The sequence below is a fragment of the Haemorhous mexicanus genome, chromosome 4 (genome assembly GCF_027477595.1).
Source record: "Haemorhous mexicanus isolate bHaeMex1 chromosome 4, bHaeMex1.pri, whole genome shotgun sequence".
NCBI lineage: Eukaryota > Metazoa > Chordata > Aves > Passeriformes > Fringillidae > Haemorhous > Haemorhous mexicanus.
Window position 1 is genome coordinate 1404395 of NC_082344.1, and position 19537 is coordinate 1423931.

The following is a 19537-nucleotide window of genomic DNA, read 5'->3' on the forward strand; positions in this document are numbered from 1 at the left end:
AATAAAGCCATGGTTCCTCTCTGCCCAAACACTGCAGTGCAACCAGGTCAGCAGAAACCCACCCTTACTCCACTGTTAGATGTGCTCCTTCTCCCAGCAAAGCAATTATTCCTGCTGGTGTTAGTCCGGGCGAGGTCTCCTCCCTCCCCATCCGGCTAATGAATCCAAACCAAGCCCTGCACTTAACAAAACCCACGTCTGACCCCTCATCAAAGCTGTCCCTTGCCCTGCTTTGATTCTCCTGCAGATAAACAAAATAAAACAAGTCTCTGGTCTCATTTCATCCTCTCCCCCAGGCGAGTTGAACTCCGGCCCTGCCAAGGCTGGGCGCACTAGAAATGCCCTTGTATAAACATTTGGCTTGTCTCGATTACTCCATCTTTGTGTGTTCAGCATTTTACAGACACATGAGCAAGCACAGGCTTCCTCTCCCCTCTTCCTCTCCTTGCCACTTCATACCTGCTTAAATTCAAGGCAGCCAATCCCTCTGTTAGGAGCGGAGTTAAAGCAGGGAAAATGGTGTGTGAAGTGCCTGTTTACATCTCCAGCGGCTGGGGGAACCATTATCATCCATCCAGCTGCCACGGGCCTTTTGTATCATCGGCTCGGGCCATTAGGATTTAATTCCTTTACACGGCATCCAACAGCCACTTCCTTGTAGGAACCTGCAATTCAAGAGCCAGGCACAGCTGCGCTGCACTCCTGCCCAGCCCTGTCAGTGCCAGACGGGCACCTGGAATTCCATCCCTGGCTCGGGAGAGCAAGGAGAAGCTGCAGGGACATCTCTCCACCAAACCCCACCGAAAGGACACTGCTGACACTGCCACAGGCCAGCCCAGCTCTGCGGCAAGCCCTTTATCCCCAGCCCAGCTGCAATTCCTGGGGCTCCCAGGCTGCTTTCTCCTGCAGCCACCTGCAGCAGCTAGGGCTTGCTGCCTCCCTCCAGGCTCAGCTAGGAAAAAATAAGGCAGAGCCCACAGTCATTTCAGGGTTGCCCAAAGCAGCAAAATGTGTTCCAGTGGGTAACCAGGTCCAGCAAACCCTGCCAGTCATTGCTCCCCGTGCAATTCCCCCTTCCTGGAAACTCACCCTCAGCACCAGCACCGGTGGCAAAACCTCATGAGAAGCAATTCTTTTTTAATTGCTTTTCATTTCCATGTTTTCCCTAATTAGAGGCATTTTGGAGCTTCACGTAGATCAGGGTAGGTAAGAGGGATGCAAATCAGGACGAGGTTTACCCAGAAGGCCAGAAAACCTACTGTAGTCTTTTTAAAGGGAGGAAAAAAAAGACCCAGCTCCAAAGCACCCAGTTGTCCTGATATGAGATTTTTTGGAAATCCTCCCAAAGGATCCATGATTTATAGGGGGTTTTTTTACACTTCCCATCAGTCCACCACAACAGGGCTAAGAAGACTCAAAAAATATATTTTTTTTTTTTAAGAAAATATATTTAACAGTTGCCTCAAGGAGAAACAAACTAATTATCCTCAATACATGAAAATGCTCTTCCTGGAAAATACCTTTCCTGAGCAAGCCCGACTCACAGTGATGCAGATAAATCCAAACAGGAAGGAAATGGGGTTAAATAGATGAGCATAAACCCAAGATTGCTTCAGGAATGTTCCTTTTCAAGGCATCTACAGAAAAGTATTTCCTAGGCTTGACACAGACCTCACACACAAAATAAATGCCTTGGTAAATAGAAATGTACAGGTGCTACCCAGCTGTAAACTACTTTTTAATTCCAATTTCCCCTCATTTAAGGTAAAAACCATCCAAAAAAGAAACGCTATGACTAAACATTTGCACATATGGATCCATCACTCTTTCCTCCCCCCTGCCCACAAGGATTTCTGGACTATCAGAATTGGACATGTTGCTTTTCAAAAAAAAAAGCAATTAAGACCTTTCCATCATTGTGGCTCCAGGATTTTCTAGGCAGGCCCATTCAAAGTCATTTGCAACTCCACTGTGTCTGGACTTGCACGATTTTATTATTTTTGGTACCCCGCTGGCTGCTCGCCCCACTCCCACTTTGAGGAAAGCCACATCCCTCCTTCCTGAAAAACCATCTAGCAGAGATCCCACTGAGAGTGCACTCCTCAGCTCTGTAAAACTGCTCAGCATTAATCACCCTGAGCACAAAACACAGAGTGCTCCTGAGCACAAGGCAGGGAAGAACAGGCTGCGTTTGGGTGGTGTGCTGCTCGTCCTGCTGCAAGGAGCAGCTTTAGAGAAGGAATGAGGATTCCCTTTAGCAGGACAGCTTGGAAAGGAAAAGAACAAGACATTTTGCAGCATTTTATGATGAATATAAAAATCCCAGCACTTCCCCTAAGAACATGTGCTGGTCCCACTGATCACAGAGCCTGTGCCGCGTTATCTGATGAAGCCCAAAGGCCAAAATATTTCTCTTCAGCTGCATCCAAACCGTGGGGAACCAAAAGCAATTCCTCTGAGCACTTACCTGCAAGGCAGTGCAGGGCCAGGCTTCTAGTCCTGAATCCCTTAAAAAAGACTTAAAAATGCATTGCAAAACCAAAACTGACTTAATGCCAACATAAAAGCTGAAATATGTTCGCTGCTTGAAATTTACCTTTATTTAAACAGTACAACTTTTTCACTTGCTTCCTACATCAAAAAGAGACACTGGGCAAGACTGGTTTCTTTTTAAACCCTCCTCAACTGCAAGAGAAAGATGACATTTTCAAAAGTCAGCATTTTCCAAGCCAGCTGAGCTAAGTCAAGCTCCTGAGCCTAAATTTATGCATCAAAGTGTTGAGTGCTCCTCTCCAAAAATCCTGTGTTCAGATGACCATTCAGAAGTCCTGTGGAGCCACCACACAGCTAAAACAGCAGAGGAAAGAATCAAACCACAGGCAGGATCCCTAAATCCACAGCCTAACTTTAGGCTCCTGATCTTGAAAGAGCTACACAAGTCACCTTTAAGCACCTGTCCATAGACAGGGATTTGGGAGAGGATGGAGAGACAGCAGGGGAAATAATTGAGAAAATATTATTTTGAGAGAAAATGTTAGTTAAAAAAGCACTCCCTCGGGTTTTAGATCTCCTGTAGCTCCTTGAAGGACAAGCTACTATCCACTCTATTGTTCAGCCAGGCACAGGGTCACACTGAGATTGTCTGTAGTGACAAATGTCTAACACAACCCCAACTCGACAACTTCAAACAAACAGCTGAACTAAACAAGCACAAAAACTCTGTCACGGGCCACCAAAAGCACTTAAAAGTAGACACTTGGCTTTTCCTCCCCAGCTGATTCTCCCTGTCTGGAAAAGCTCAGTTCATTCAAGTGGCCTCTCAGTCCCTCACCACGCCAACACCTGAGTTGCCAGGGGTGAAATCACAAGTTGCAGATGAGTTAATCCCACCATGGGATGATGTCATGAACTCTTCCCCCAGAGCAGCCCTCCTCCATGCCCTGATTCCCAGCCCCACCGCTGCCATCCCTGGGGCTCTGTGCTGAGCAGATTTTCACTTGCTAAGTCAGCAGAGATTTATTCACTTCTCCTGCTCCAGGCTGCTGCCTCCTCTGAGGGAGGCAGGGGGATGCCAGCACCCCTTTCTGCAGCAGCACACGAGCACCTGCCATTCAGAGCAGAATGAAGCTGCACCCATTACAGCTGACAGCTGGATGAACTTGCATTCTTTGGACTTTAAATCAGATAGCATTGCTCAGGATATTAGATCAACATGCAGAAGCTGTTAATTTTCAGATTAAAACACAAACCTGCAGCCAGAGTTAGAACCCAGGGCTCCTATAAACCCTGCACCACACCAGCCCAGCAACCACAGCGGCCACAACCAAGCTGATGGTCGGTGCTTCCTCCTCTGCCATTCCCACAAGTGGAAAAGAAATGGCCAAATGCACGTGGGGGCAGAATTTCAGGAAGGATTCAGCATATCAGATAAACCAGGATTTGCTGACTAAGAGGAATTCAGCAAGGCATTAGCAGAAAGTTGTTATTAATTCAAGCTACTGAGACTTTACCAGAAAATAAGTTTAAAAGCTTGTGGCTTAAAATTCTACCATTAAAGCACAAGAGGTAGAAGGAATTGCTTCAGTGGATTTAGACACTGAGGATTTTTTTTTTTTAACTTCCCACAGAGTACTCTCCTTTTCTACCCTCACCATCCTCTCCCATTTCACATAGATTACAGCCCTGCTTCAGCATTTGTTTAATGAAGTTTACACAACATTAGAGGCACTCGATTTAGCTGCCACAGCCACCATCTGTAATTAATCCTCCCAGGAACCAGGGCGCTGCACAGCTTGTTCCTGCAGGCTGGGTTTCTAATGTGGAACAAGCTTATGCCCTCCATAACTCTGGTCTCCCATCAGCTTTATGCCATCCTAACTCCCAGGCATTCATTTGGCCACTCACCCCAGCTGGTGGAGAACAAGAGCCACGGGGAGAGGCTGTAAATCAGCTGGTGGGAAGGATGCCTTTGCCTCCTTCTTTTCCCTTTCCCCAGAGCAAGGAATAAAGCAGCACACAGTGATTTGGCCAAAAAAAGCCAGCCATGATGTAAAGATTTCTAGTGATACAGAATAATTCAAAGCACACGTCAGGAAACAGTTCCAATGATTCCCAATCTCCACAGTAAAAGTCTACCTAGCTCCTAAGCTGAATTTATCTAGCTTTCATTTTCTGGCTCCTCCATTCTCTTATGGGTAGAAGAGGTTTATTTAAAATAATTTCTGTTCCCTCTGTAGCATTCGACACATTACCCCTCAATTTTCCCTTTGGGAACTGGTGCAGACAGAGCTTAAGTCCTTTGTAATGAGGAATCACGGCCCTCTTCTGGATCCCCTCCACCCCTGTGCACCCCCCCACATCTCAGCACAAATGAACAGTGAAAAATCAGATTAATGTTCCTCCAGCTGTGACAGCAGTGCCAAACACCCAGCTCATGTAACGCTGCTCCCCCTGAACTCCAAGCCCCTAATACTCACAGAGGAATTTTATCACTCCTTAACACTCGAGTCTTAGCACACCAGGAGCCCCCAAAAGCTTTCACAGAATCACAGAACCATGGAATTCCTTAGGGTGGAAAAGACCTTCAAGACCATGGAGTCCAACCACCAGCCCAGCACTGCCAAGGCCACCACTAACCCCTGTCCCCAGGTGCCACATCCACAGGGCTTTTAAACCCCTCCAGGATGGGGACTCCACCACAGCACTGGGCAGGTTGTTTCCATGACTGGCCACTGTTTCCCTGAAGAAATTTCCCCTAAAATTCAAAGGAAACACTCCCTGGTGCAACTTGATGCCATTTACTCTTATCCCCCTGAGCCTCCTTTTTTTTTTTCCAGGCTGAGCCCCCTGAGCTGCTCCTCACCAGACCTGTGCTCCAGATCCATCCACTTCCCTGGACATGTCCCAGCCCCTCTGGGTCTTCCTTGGAGCCCAACATTGTCCCCAGGGTTGCAAGGTGGGGCCTCACCAGTGGCCAGCACACAGGGACAGTCCCTGCCCTGGTCCTGATGGCCACATCATTTCCAGGAAAAGCCAGGATGTTTGTATCCTGTACTCAGATGTAACATATCATAATGTGGGGGTTTTTTTGGGTAAATAATACTGAAGTGTAGCTCTTTTTCCCCCTTTGAGAAAGCCTGGAGACCTCCCCTCTAGTTCACCCCTGCCTGCAGCCAGTTCTTTGGGCCCAGGAACAAACACAGCACTGGCCCTGGCCTCTGGGGCAAGATAAGAAGGAATGAATGCTTTTGTGGTGGGTTCCCCAGCTAAGCTGTTATGCATGCCCAGAGGACTCATGTGCAAACATGTTTAGTGACTCCACACCATAAATCACTGCTTCCCAAAGCAAATCCAGCCTTGTGTTTGTTTTGTGCACAAATCTGGCTCAGACAGACAACGAGGAGGAGCCCTGAGCTTCTGAACCTCTTCCTCTCCTTGGGGCTGGGACATGTCCTGCTCTGAGGAAACTAAGATGGGAAATTAAGATCCAACACACACCAGAAGGAATTTTTTCCTCTCCCAAATACCTTAATCTACAACCCCAGCAAAGGTGACAGGTTTATCACAGCTAGCCTAAATCCTGAATCAAAAACTTTCAAAAAAACCTATTTTGAAAACAAACAAACCCCTTGACGCACAACCTCTTCTGCTTGATCAATTCTGCAGGACTTTTCTGCAGGTTTCTTTTTTTTTAAATGCTATTCCAAGGAATTACCCAAAATACTGCCTTTACCTACAGCCAGTCTTCAGATGTGGTGTGCACAAAATAAACAGCAAAGCAGCTGGCAGAAAACAAACCTCCAGCAAACCTGAGGGCACAGAAACACAATCAACCACTGCTTAGTTCAGCTTCCAAGCTGCTTTTTTTTTTTTGTTTTAAGGGTACACAGACCTTGCCCAAAGTTGGATACAGGAGGTGCACACCTGCTTTTACCACTTCAGAGGGTCAGAGTGGGTGCCCCTTGCTGATCTTCTAAACTCTGAATGTGTAAAGTCCACAGAAAAGGCTTTTTCTTTCCCTAGGTCTGTGAAAAATCAGATGAAAATGGAAACAGGCTCCTGTAAGCGCAGCTATTTAAAAGTACAATGAAAAAAAAAAAGTAAGATGCCTGCAGGAACTTTTATTTATTCATATACATGCTCACATTAAAATGCCAGGGACTGCAGTAGGAGAAGGAACTTGCCTATAGAAAGAACCCTTGCACTGATAAAATAGAAAATTTCCTCTCTGTGTAAAGGATACCAAGAGATCCCTGCACACCAGCCCCACTGCACTGCTCTCATTTGGAGGTCCCCACGTGGACAACACGGTCAATAAAGCAGCATTTGGAACACAAGGGGGCCAAAAGCTCATCAGAAAATCCTCTGGAAGTCTGTGTAAAGTGGTGATTGGGAGAAAGGGCAAATGAGGGGAGGCGAGAGAGAAACGCGGTTTTGTTTGGAATCCTAAAATACTGCTTTTCCAGCTCCTTCAGACACTTAGGGATCATCACCTTCCCAGTGACCAAACTGACTGTGCAAAGAGGAAAATAAAGCCCAGTCAAGGACCTCATTTGACTTCTCAGCAGCCACAGCAAGTGTCTTGCCAGGAAGCAGAGACACAAACACAAAGCACAGCCAGGAGCTGCTCCCAGGGAAGCCAGAGGCAAAGCAGGGATGGATTTCCAGCACTCCAAGTGCCTGGGAAGGCAAGGAGAATCCTGTCTGACTGGAGCAAGAGGAACCCTGCTGGAACTACTGCAGGAACACACAGAGAGCACAAACCACAGCCCCTGCTGCCCACTTCAGTCACGAGAACAGCACCTGGACACTGCAGCCACACCCAGGACACTGGCATGGATAGGTGCAGCAAAGACCTTGCCAACCCCCAGCCAACACCTTTGGTATTCCAGCCTGGACTGCCACCTCTGGGTGCCAGAGCATGCTGCCCCTCACAGAAGTGGTTTATAAGCACAAGAATCCCACAGGGAACTGCATTCCCAACTGGGGCAGCTGAGCATTAGGGTGCCTAGAGGCAGCCATGTGAAGGGAATCTCCATCCCACCTTGAACTCATTCCCCAAAGCCAGCTTCCTCTCTAAACTTCCAGAGCCAATGCCAAATCATTGCTTTGCATGTCTAGGTGGGAGCTTGGCTCACAAGAGCCAAAACTTCCCGTGTAGGGCCAAGACAAGGCACGATGAAGAGACAGAGCAGCAGCTGGGCTGCTGCAAATCCCTTGAAGGGAAGTGAGAAGGCAAATCCATGCTCTCTCTGGAAAACACCAAGTGGCAAGGCCGTGGCCAGCCTGCAGCCCTGCTTCATGAAATGAGCTCAGTGCCTGCAAGGCTGACTGCCAGTGCCAGGGTCAAGTGCTCAGCTGGGAAAATGCCCAGCTCCACCGACATCAAAGCAGCTGCAGCTCTTACAGGAGCCCAGGAATGCGGGCTCCCCAAATAGAAACGTGCTGATCATGTTTCCATGAGCCTCCCTCCAGCTTCTCTGCAAGGCTGCAAGCTGGCAGGGCTGCAAACCTCACCTAAACCTCACCTAAACCTCACCATCACTCAGGCACCACTTCCCAGAGACTGGAAGATGCAGCAGGGGAACAGCTCTCTCCCTGCCAGCACAGGGGAATATTTCTCATTTCTCTGGCCTGCCCAACACTCCTGACACAGCCCTGCTCTGCCACCCCACACAGATGCTGCTGCCAACCCCACCTCAGGGAGGTTTCCCAAGAGGAATCCCAAAAATCACAGCTTTGGTGCTTCCACATGGTCACAGCTGAGGGTCTGGGTGCCAGCTGAAAGGTGGCTCTGCTATCTCAGGTGGCTGATGTGGCTTCCACCCCAGAAAGTGACACTTAGGGCACCCCTGTGACATTAAATATCTAAAGCCTTTAAAACATTGGTGGAAGCATCCAAAGGGGGAAAGGCTCGATTACCGAGGTTATTTTATCAGAGGTTGTTGCACAAGATGTGATGGATTTCACCAGATGCTCTCATCATTTCTACTGCAGTGCTTGATAAAATAGCATCTATAAATACACTAAAAACCCAATGAATTACAGAAGCATGAAATGACTTCGGTAAGGTTAGAAACACGCTGGCACCATGCAGAATGCACTAAAAATACTGAGTGTAGAGACCTCACAGCACCTTTTACATAGCCCTACAGCTGATTTTAACAAGGGGGTTACTTCCTGAGGCTGCCAGATGAGGAATTATCATCTCCTCGGCCTGAACTTCTGGATTTAGGAGCTATTTGCAGAGGCTAATGAAGGCATCTGTATGAACAGGATGCTGAGGAGAAGATTTGACCTTGAAGATCAGATCAGGCAGACCTGCAGAACAAAATGCCTGTTCCCACACTAGACTAAAAGGAGGGAAACCATCACATATGAACAAACTGCAGGCTCCCTGTGCTGGATTCCAATCCTGCATTTTCTTCACAAAGCCACAGGCTCAACAGCATCAAGCACTGCTTGCTGATAAGCAGTGAAAGCCCAGCAAAAATATTTTGCTTAGAGAGCATCATTCCCAGTTTATTCTTGCTACCAATACTTCCTGTTTTAATGAGGGAAGTCAGCATCACCACGATCATTGACAAACTGGTGACAAGAGGGCTTCATGTCACAAATCAGCACTCCTGGCAGCCCAGACACACCAGGTGCCCACAGGCAGCCCTGGCCAGACAGAAATGCCATCCAAGGGGATATGTGGGCAGCACGGGCTGCTGATCCCAGCAGGAAAAGCAGCTGAACTGCACAGCTCCCTCCTAGGCTGTAAAGTATCATGGATGATGCCTTTTCCTAGGGATTTCAAGTGGCTTGCCTCTGATCTCACAGATATTTGTCTGCCCGAAGCAAGAAGAACAAGAACTGACAGTCTTACATCTTGTGAGCTTAGATCTTCCCCCACATAATGAGGTCAGAGGAGAGGGAAGGATCTGTGCTAACTCCAGCACACTCCTCTCCAAAGAGTGAAGCCTTACCACTCTTCCAAAGCCAGCAAATCCTTCAGAAACTCCTGCAAAGGATCCTGTGACTGGAGAAGCTCTGAGGTGCACAGCAGGATGTACACAGGGTGGTTAGAGCCACATCACCTTCCAAAAGAAACAGCAGGACCACTGTAGAATTAATTAAGTCTGCTCAGAAAAATCCAAGTATTAAGGGAGCAGACAGAAAAGGAACCCCCAAGACTACAGAGGTAAATGGCTTTAAAATCCATTCTACTTTTCCCATGCTGATGGGTCTCAGCTATCCTGTGCCATCACAGATACAACTGTTAATCACACACCACTCATCCATAGGATGCCTCCCTGGATTGCACTCAAGGCCCCAAAAACCTCTCAGGAAGTAAAATTACAACATGGGTAAAAAAAAAAAAATACTGCAAAACACTGCCCTGCAGTCATGGCCAGACTGCTCTTAGGTAACAAGGCTTTAAAGCCTAAATTCTGGGACAAATTCTCCTCAATTTTTAATCAACTGTATCACAATTGGTTCCATTTTATCTAATATGAAGTCTCCCAGCGTCCTTGGAAGTAAAATATTCGACTTTGCTTTGTCCTAAGGATTTCATTAAAACTTAAACAGGTTTTCATTAAGTTTATTCTTTCATTGAGGGAATTTTTGTTTTAAATAAATCATGGAAAAGAGGTCTAAGAATTACCCTTTATGCCACTCAATGGAAACACATAATTCGTTTTTGGTTTGGAACTTTTCCATTTAACAGCAGATTGAGGCACTTTTAGGGTTCCCTTTCCATAACCACAACGGTCTCACAGTTTCACTGAGAAAGCAAGAAAGGAGTAAATGCAATTTTTAAGTGCCTCCAATTTAAAACCAAACCTAGGTTTTCAAAACTGAATACTTTTAGAACTCTAATTTGTTAAAATAACAACAAAAAATTAACCCACTGGAATAAAAGCATAGCAAGTTACTTCTACTCTGCAACACTGAGAATTCCTGAGGCACTCTAGAAAATCAGGCTTTTTACATACATAGAAGAATCTATAAAACTGCAAAAAAAAGTGGGAAAGAAATTGCTAACAAGTTTGCTCATGTTTTCCCCTGGAACCACTTTTCCAGGCATGATGCATAAAAGGATTTACAGCATCCACTAACTCAGAACTGGCTCTTGGCATGTCAGTAATGACAACTGTGTCTCCAGCAGCAGAAGCTTTTCATAATTAAACAACCAACCCTGTGTTTCCTCTGAAAATATAAATAGCCATGAGCCACAACACCTGATGTATGGCATGTCAGTCTCGAGCTGGCTGAGCACCCAAAAGGAATTAATCCCACATGACCATGACCTAATCTATTCAGGCAGGACAACAGGTGAATTCTCAGAAAAGGAAAATATTCAGATGTTCAAGGAGCCATTCTGTTAGAAACACGATTTCTAGTTTGATAAGCAAAGGGTTCAAAGTTCCTTATCTTTGCAATCTTTCAGCTCCTGAGGATGTCCCCAGAAATTTATTATACTTAAACTGAAATTTCCCAGTTTCCAGCCTGCAAGAAGTTTCATTTTGATCTCCATAAAACACAGGCAAAGTAGGTTAGAAAAGTAATTTTTCTCCCTTTTTTTTTCTTTTTTTTTAGTAACAAAACATCTGGCTTGAAATTATTCCAATTAATCTGGGAAGAAGTCATGTTGGGGATTTATCTTTTGGGGGAGGAGGGAGAGGATTTTTTTCCCCTGGCTGATCCTCAGAAACACAGATCCTGGGACTCCCCCTTAGCTGCAGCACAGCAGCTGGTACTATAAAGATCCCTGGGCTGCAGAGCTCCTGGGGTTAGTGAGAGGATTCATTACAGAATGACTCTGGAGTAGACACAATGATTACAAAATCCAGTGGTTTATCCTAACAGGCCTCCTTAATCTGTGGCTCAGCAATAAACCACAGCAGCAGCAGAATGACAGCAGCCTTCCCAGGGGAGCCTGCTGCCTGCATTCCCACTGGAAGCTATTCAGAATGCCTGGCAGAAATATTGGCAGCCTGGCACCACCAACCTCAGAGCACCACGAGGCTCCTGGCAGCCCCTGTCCAGGCTGACAAAGTCAGTGCACCCAGCTGGGAAGGGCTTCAGATCCAGGAGTTTTTGTCTTCCTGAAAGTGCCAAGGAGCACCCTGGGTGAATTCAGTGGTTAAAACAGCAACAAACAGAGAGATAATGTCTGCTGAAAAGGCACAGGGAGTGATTTACCCTGGACAACACTGAGGGAACTAATTGAACTGTCATGGCATTTCTGATGGGGATTATTCAAGGGGAAAAAGAAAGGGAAAAAGGAACACAATGACACCACCCTAGAGATGAGAAATTCCACATGGGACCCCTGCCCACACACAGCAGTTCATTTTTGCCTAAGGTTTACAAAGGATTAAAACACCAACAACCTATTTCAAAAGCCTGAGAGGACATTCAGGTCCTTTTAACTTCTTCACCCCAGATGTTCAATTTGCCCACAAAGTGGGGATCCACTTTCCTCAGCCATCTTGCCAACTCCCAAAGCTCTTTGGAGGTCACTGGAAATGTACAGCCAAGTTCTAAAACTTCTCTTACCAATTTATTAAACATTGCAACGCCTCCTCTAAAGAGAAAATGCAAATGGGAAGCCCGACCAAGGTTTTGAAATGGTTGAGGAGAGGGAAGGAATGAGGAGACCCAGCAAAGGAAAAAGGCATTTTGCATGGTGGGAATTTAAGAAGAAGTAGTAAACGATGAATTATAAGGTGTGATAAACTGAGCTCCTCGAATGCATCCTCAAAGATGGAAGGAACAATGACCTGGAAAATGCCTCAACACTGGGTCATGGCTGAATTCCTGTCCTGGTGAATGAATCCATGGGAAAGCTGCTATCTCCTGCCAAGGCCCTGGCACACAGCTCCCAGCACTGTGCTATTAAATGCTCATCATCTCCTTCAGTCAGCACTCATGGACCAACAGCTCCCGTCTGGGAAGCTCACTGGCATGGAAAATGTGGAACAGGGCAGCTCTTGGAAAGACCCTGATCTCCAAATAAAGCTGATGCCAGATGACCTCCCACAACACAGAGAAGATGTAGGCATGAGTCTTTGACTAGCAGGATGGAGAAGAAAGGCTTCTGGAGAAGAACATCACACCCAGCAGACACTCACAGCTCCAAGAACAGCCCACAGTGTCAGATCAAAGCTCCAAAGCCCCACAACTCCCAAAATTCTTCTGTAGTTTGTGAATTTCTCCAGATTTATGAATTCCTCCTATCCAAAGCAAAGAGGAGCCATTTTAAAATCCCTTCTTGCCAAAAGAACCCTGCCTGTACCTGACTGTTTAGGAAGAGCCCCCCATGGATTCCAACAGGGGGCCAAGGGCTGCTCTCAAAGGGGCACAGGCAACTGAAGAGGGGCACAGCCTCACTGCTGGGCTCTGGACTGCTGGAACACGAGATCCAAAAAGAACAAGAAGGAGGAGAAAGAGCAGCTTGGGAGGGTTGTTGCAGTGAGGCTACTGTGAAAACAACACAGGCACATCCATAGGCACGGAGGGGCTGGAGGGGAGGGAAGGGGATGATGAATCCCATGCAGCTGCAGCCCACTGGGGAATACCTGGTGAGGTAAAGCACCTCAGGGTGAGCAGAGACAGTGGCTGGGCGCTCCTCTGGCAGCTGGGCAAGTGTGCCTGGAGCAGGGAAGGGCCTCAGCCCTGCCTACACACCTCATGGAAGGGGATGTGCCCCTCCAGGGGCCACTGCTGCTCCCAGAGACCAGGGCTGTGGATCTGAACCCCAGCTCCAGGCTCTGGGGGAATGGAGAGGTGCTGCTGCTGCATGAGGGTGCCTTTGCTTGGGCAAGAAGGTGACTTTTAGAACCACTAAGATAAAACAGAAAAATTATTTTGTATTAAAATGTGAGCCTCTGTCCCCTTCATTGGCTGATGAAGGGACAAGAACTCACTTGATCCTCAGGAGAAACATCTTACATCTAAGGTTCTTTTACCTAGTACCTCTTTTACCTATCCCCATCCCTCTGTATTTCACTGCTGTTTTCAAGGAATACAAAGAAGGAACACACACACAGCACACGCTTGATTCAAAAATCACTTTTATTTTTGATCCTCAGTTGAGCCCAGCTTTCTGAAACCCACAAGCACATGAGATTTGCTCCACAAGAGGCATTGCATTTCTGTATTAACAAATCTTAACTGCAACTTAACTTCAGGTACATCCAGAGGATGCGGCCCCAGACCAAGTAGTGGCATTTAAATCACATCATTTTAAAACAAAAATATCTTCACCATTGTAAGAGTTAACAAGCAAACCTGTCAGCTGAAATATTCAATTCTGATCTCATTTTTCAGTACTAACTTCTTACCTTTCTAATGAAATTAAAATGAAGCCCATTTTCCACTGCTAATTTGACATATTCCCTAACCAGAAGTGCTTTGCACTTGCTAACATTTATTTTAAAAGTCACTGAATTCATTCAGAGCAGAAGCTCTCTGGAATGGGAGATTTGAAATTTGGAGGGGGGAAAAGACCCCCAGCACTTTTTATTTATTACCTTTCCACTCTCACTTCTGTCCAGCACATACTACTGATAGAAAGAGAAATCTGGCTTAAAAAGCAAAAAATGAGGATTTCTTTCAACTTCTGACAACAAAATGCACACAGATGTTGCAAAAGGAGGCAAAATTTTTGGTGGAAGCACAAGTACAACTAAGCTAGGGCTTTTTATTCTCTTCACAATTTTCAACACAAAGACTAAAAACACTTTCTTTCAAAAAAAGCTTCTTTAGTGCTTTCTGCTGTAAAAATCAAGCAGCCCATTTGTGTCTCAGGAAACTTCCCAAACAATCCAGCCCAGAAACCCATCCCTAGGGGCACCACCAGCAGCTGGTGCCACAGACAACATCCATGTTTTAAAGAGGACAAAATGGCAACGGATGATGCTCAGCTGGACTTGTCCTTCTGTGCTGCAACCTCCACCAGACACAAACTCATTTTTCAAGTCACACTCACCATTCAAACCACCTCAAGGCACAGCTCTGTCCTTCCCCTCCCCTTTTTCCCTCCTCTTTCAGCTGGCAGGAAGACTCCAGCCTTTTGGATTTGCTGCACACCTCCCACACACCTTGACTTTCAGAGAGACATCAGTGTGTCTCCTCGTGGCCTGCAGCTGAGAAAAAAATGAAGTGGATTTTCCTCTTTCTAAGTCAAGGGAGCTGAAAATGTGCTGACAGGAGAAGCCAGAGGGAGGAACACCAAGCAGCTCAGCTGGGAATCACGCTCAGGGAGGTGCTTTCCCTCAGAGCAAAGCCACAAACACCAGCTGACCCTGGGTGCACAAGGAGCTACGTCAGTGAAGCAATAGGCAGGACTTGTGCAGCCTTAGCAATTCCAGCAACCCTGCAGTGCCTGCATGGCTGCACTTAAAGGTTTCACTAATGCACCAAGGGTTTTCCAGGTGATCTCACAGACTCCTGCAGCAAACAGCATTCCCACAACCACCCAGGAGCAGCTCACCTACAGCCACTTCCACATGCCCATCACACAATGGCTTGGCAGGCACCTAAAGCCCATCCAGTGCCATGGACAGGGACACCTCCCCCAACTCCAGGGTGCTCCAAGCTCCTGGCCTTGGACACTTCCAGGCATCCAGGGGAAACCACAGCTTCTGTGGGCAGCCTGTGCCAGGGCCTCACCCCCTCACAGCCAAGAATTCCTTTCTAATATCCACTCTGAACCTACCCTCTCTGTTGGTTTGAATCCATTCATTCCCCTTAGTCCTGTCACCCCATCAAGGTGGTGATCTCTCCATCTCTCTTTTATGTTCCCTTCAGAAAAATGGTCACCCCAAGGCCTCTCTCCAGGCAGGACAATCCCAGTTCTCTCAGCCTTTCCCCATGGAAGAGGTGCTCCACCCCTCTCATCATCCTGGCCTCCTCTGCCCCAGACAGGGACAAAAATCCTAACCAGACGCTGAAAGGAAACAGTGTTTCCAAGCATCGTTTAAAACACAACAAAAAGTCACTACAGGTTTCTGCCGCGGGCTGCCAGGACCCTCCACAGCGCACGGTGAAGAGGAGCAAACACACTTAGAAGCATTCCAGAGACACAGAGTAGCTCAGGCACCTCCTTCTAACCCAGAGTTCCAGAGCAAGGCAGTCAAGTGTTACCGAGCAAAACTGTTCATGAATACTTAAAAACTGTGACTCTTGTACCGAGCCACTCACGGATTACATTCCTAGAGGCAGCAGAAAAGAAAATGTGTTGGGTTTGTCAGGATCACTCAGGGTACACCAGACTCACCGTGACCAGCTGGGGGGGACACGTTCGAGCTCACCTACCTCAAATAAGGAGCCATTGGAGACACAGGCACCTGAGGGACCAGAACAAAAAGAAACCAGGTTAGAAGTGAGTAAGAGCAGCAGCACATCCTCCAGTGAGCCTGTTCTGAACTGGGCAACCACAAAAAAAAAAATGCAGTTTTGGGGCAGCTCTGGGTAAGGGACAGGACCTCTGTCAGGCTCAAAAAGGCAGGGAGAACAGAGGGGACCTGCCAAAATAATAGTGAAAAGAGCCAGTGTGAATCCCCACTCCTACACCACCCCTGCATGGACAACAGGACAGGCTCACAGGGCTCCTCCTGCTCCAGCTGTCCTGGCCCTGCTGGCTGAGAGAAGGCTTCTCCCAGCCAGGGATAGGGGCAGTGGCACACCCAATATATTCCACATTCCACCCCAATAACCAAATAAAAGGTGAGGAAGTAAAACGAGGAATAAACTGAATGACAGCTTTTCCATCAGTTTTCTGGGAAATGGTCGCCCTGGAGCAACTGCACATGATCTGTCTCCCAAAAGCATGAGGAGAATGCACAGCCCAAGGAGCTCCAGGATGAAAGGGGAAGAGACCACGGAGAGGCTGCCTCAAGGGACCACCCAGAAAAGTCAGAATTTCCCTGTCAAAGAGTGGAGTTTCCCTGAGAAATGCAGATTAGACCACTCTGTACAGAAAGCCTGAGAGCTACACTTCTTGCAATCAAAAGCTCCTCCTTCAGTTTGGCAGCAAGTGGCTGTGGAGGAACCACCGGGAATCATCTTCCCGTGCCAAGAAGATGAGCCACAGGAGCCCAGCCACACTTCTCTCAAATTCAGCAAATAGCTGTCCTTTTGGCAAAAGAATATAATTTCAAGGTTCATCATCCAGCTCCACCTCAAAATTCAGTGCAAAACGCAAGGTCACACCTTATTGGAAGGCATGGGGGGGAACCCCAAAAATTTAATATAATATCACCCAGTTAAGACCAGCACAACCCATCTGTTTTACCCCTCCAGGGCTGGCTGCCTTTCAGTTTTAGCTCGCTGACAGCTATAGTTCCTTAAAATACCAGTGTGCTCATCCCCTCTGGGGCCAGAGCAGGGAACAGGGACCAGGTAGGAGCAGAAAGCAAACTCACAAAGTCTGATCCTTCTTCCCCACGGAGGGCAAAGACACAGCTCCCTCCTTTACAAGTTACCACGGGAGACTAAGAGACGACCCAGCTCCGCAGGACTTGGACAATCCTTAGCTACAAATAAATTTTACTTTTGTCCCCAATTACGGGTGAGCCAAACACACCACACACACGTTAATTAATTAAGGTTGCTAGGCAACAATGCCGTGATTTTCCACGAAACTCGAAGCCCCAGGGGCGATCCCCACCTGTTGCAAAACACACCTGAAAGGCGTTCTGCAAATTATGACTTGCACATTCCGAAGCACCCAACGAAGAAACCCCCAGACTTATTGCTGTGGTGTTTCTGCGGGGGACATGTTGAATGCGGGTTGTTGGTAGTGTAATATTCCGGTTTGAGAGCTTTTATTTTTGGTAAAAGTCAAGTCTGTCGGAGTGCTACCCAACGAGTTAACACAGGGTAGCACATTTCCAAACCCGCACCTCGCAGCGCCTCGGCTGGCACGCACACCGCGGATTGGAACCGCCGCTATTCACATGGAATAGCAGCATTCAACTCGGGAATCACGGTGGGAGCAGGACTCGGGGAGACTACCACCTCAAAAACCAACAACCTAGGGCCGAAGGGCAGGCTGGAAAACCCCCCAGGAGCACGAACGCATCCAACCCGCGCTCCCGAACTCCAAACACCAGCACGGCACAACCTCGCTCTGGCCACGACTCCGTCCAGCACACCGAGACCAAACCCGGAGTGCCTCTCCGAGCGCTCCCAAGTTGGCTCCAGCCGCCTCCTGCTAACGCCAGGAGCGGAGCCGGGCTGCTGCCGGCTCCCCTCACGCTTTCCCGGCCCTGCCCGGCTCCAGCGCCGCATTCCCGAGCGCTCCGCACGGCCGCCGCCACCCGCGGGCTGCCTGAGGGCTGCGGCTGCCGCTGCCCGCGCCGGCCCCTCAGCGCTGCGGGCTCGCCCCGCTCCAGCCCCACACGCCGTGCCGGGGCAGCTCCCCTCACCTGGCCACGGCCGAGCAACGCTTCCTTCCCGCCCGCCGTGAGGGGCGGCCCGGCGATGCCCGGAGCGGGACCGGCGTTCCTCCGTGCCCGCCGGCCGGGCACGGCTTTGCCCCGGTGCCCCTCACCTCGCCTGTGGAGAAGCCGCCAAAATGGCGGGGGGCGGAGGCGGACCCCCGCCCGGGCCGGGAGCGCGACGAGGGAGGCAGGGAGGCACAGCCGGCCCGTATGCCAGCGGAAAAGGCGCCCCGGAGCCGGCTTTCCCCTCAGGGATCCCCCGCCCGCGGGACGGGGACGCGCCCGGAGCGGGACTCACCTGAGGCGGCATCGGCCAGCGCGGCGCGGAGCAGCAGCGGCAGCAGCAGCAGCAGCGCGGTGGCCCCGGCGGCGCTCGGGGCGCCCATGGCCCCTGGCGGCGAGCAGCGAGCGGGGAGTGCCCGCCGGGCCCGCGGCAGGTGCCGGGGCAGCGCCTGGGCCCCCGCCCCGCCGCCAAACTTCGCCCGCAGACAAAGGGGCAGCTCCGCGCCGCAGCCCGCCCGCCCCCCGCCCCGCCCCGGGCAGCGCTGCGCCCTCCTTCCTCCCGGCACCGGAGCCTCTCCTCCTCCTCCTCCTCCTCCTCCTCCTTCTCCCCCTTCTCCCCCTCCTACTCCCCGGCACTTTGCTTCGGGGGACCAAAGGATTCTGGCTTCTCCTCCCTCCCACACCGGTTACCTGGGGATGGAGCGGCCGCCGGTAACCCCGCAGCCCGTCCCAGCCGCAGCAGGGCCGGCATCAGGCAAAGCAAACGTGTTTGTGTTGGACCTGACCCCGGGGGCTGGGAGGGAGAGGTCACCCTCTGGCCGGGCTTGGAAGCTTCTAATTTGTTGTGTTTTGGGTGTCAGTTTGGGTTGTAGGATTACAACAAGAAATATCAAAGCCTGGTCTATTTCCATGTCCATTTCTTCTTGGCACGGCTGCTGCTTTGCTCTTCCTTCCTAGAGTGAAAGACTCAAAGGCTAGCAATCACAAATCCAGCACTCAAACTAAAAAAAAAAAAAAAAAAAACAACCAAAAAAGATAAAAACCCCACAGAAACTGAAGTTCAACTGCTGCCCTCACAGCGTTTTCTTGCTTTAAGCACTTCCACACACACACACACAGTACCAGCTCCATTCAAGAAAAGCTTCCCATGCCACCCCTCCAGCACTGCACACTCAACACATCTCAGAGCCAGCGTTTCCAAAGGAAAGTTGGGCTCCTACAAGTCACAGGATAAAGAAAAACAGCCCCAGTTTGAAGTTACAGCCATTCCAAGCCCCAAATTAAAATGAACTCGGAAAGTGAGTTTATTTTTACTAGTCTGTGAATGAAATGGGTTTTTTTTTCCCTGCCAATTTCAGCGCTCCTGCTTCATAGCAGTACCCCAATTCCCACACAGCAGTTGGCTGCACAGGGCTGGGCTGCTGCTGCTGCTGCCTTCATCTCCTGCTTGCCTGATTAAATGCAACGATGGCAGCTCAATTTGATAACAATTCCCCGTGCTAACTCCATCTGCTCAGTTTTGATTCACTTCCTAATGATTTTTTGGGGTTTTTTTCCCTCCTCAGGACTGTATGCCTTTAATCACTGTGCTGGAA

The 19537-nt window shown here is 48.9% G+C and overlaps 1 protein-coding gene across 1 annotated transcript in view; it reads right to left on the minus strand.

Annotated features, from left to right (window-relative positions):
- FRAS1 (Fraser extracellular matrix complex subunit 1) overlaps nt 1-18344 on the minus strand; it is a 104333-nt gene extending 85989 nt beyond the window's left edge. The window contains exons 1-2 of the mRNA XM_059843521.1: nt 18238-18344; nt 15811-15842 (exon numbers count right to left, since the gene is read on the minus strand). Coding sequence (XP_059699504.1) covers nt 15811-15842; nt 18238-18325 — 120 coding nt within the window. The 5' untranslated portion in view covers nt 18326-18344. The remainder of the gene's footprint in view (nt 1-15810; nt 15843-18237) is intronic.
- Nucleotides 18345-19537: the final 1193 nt, after the last annotated feature.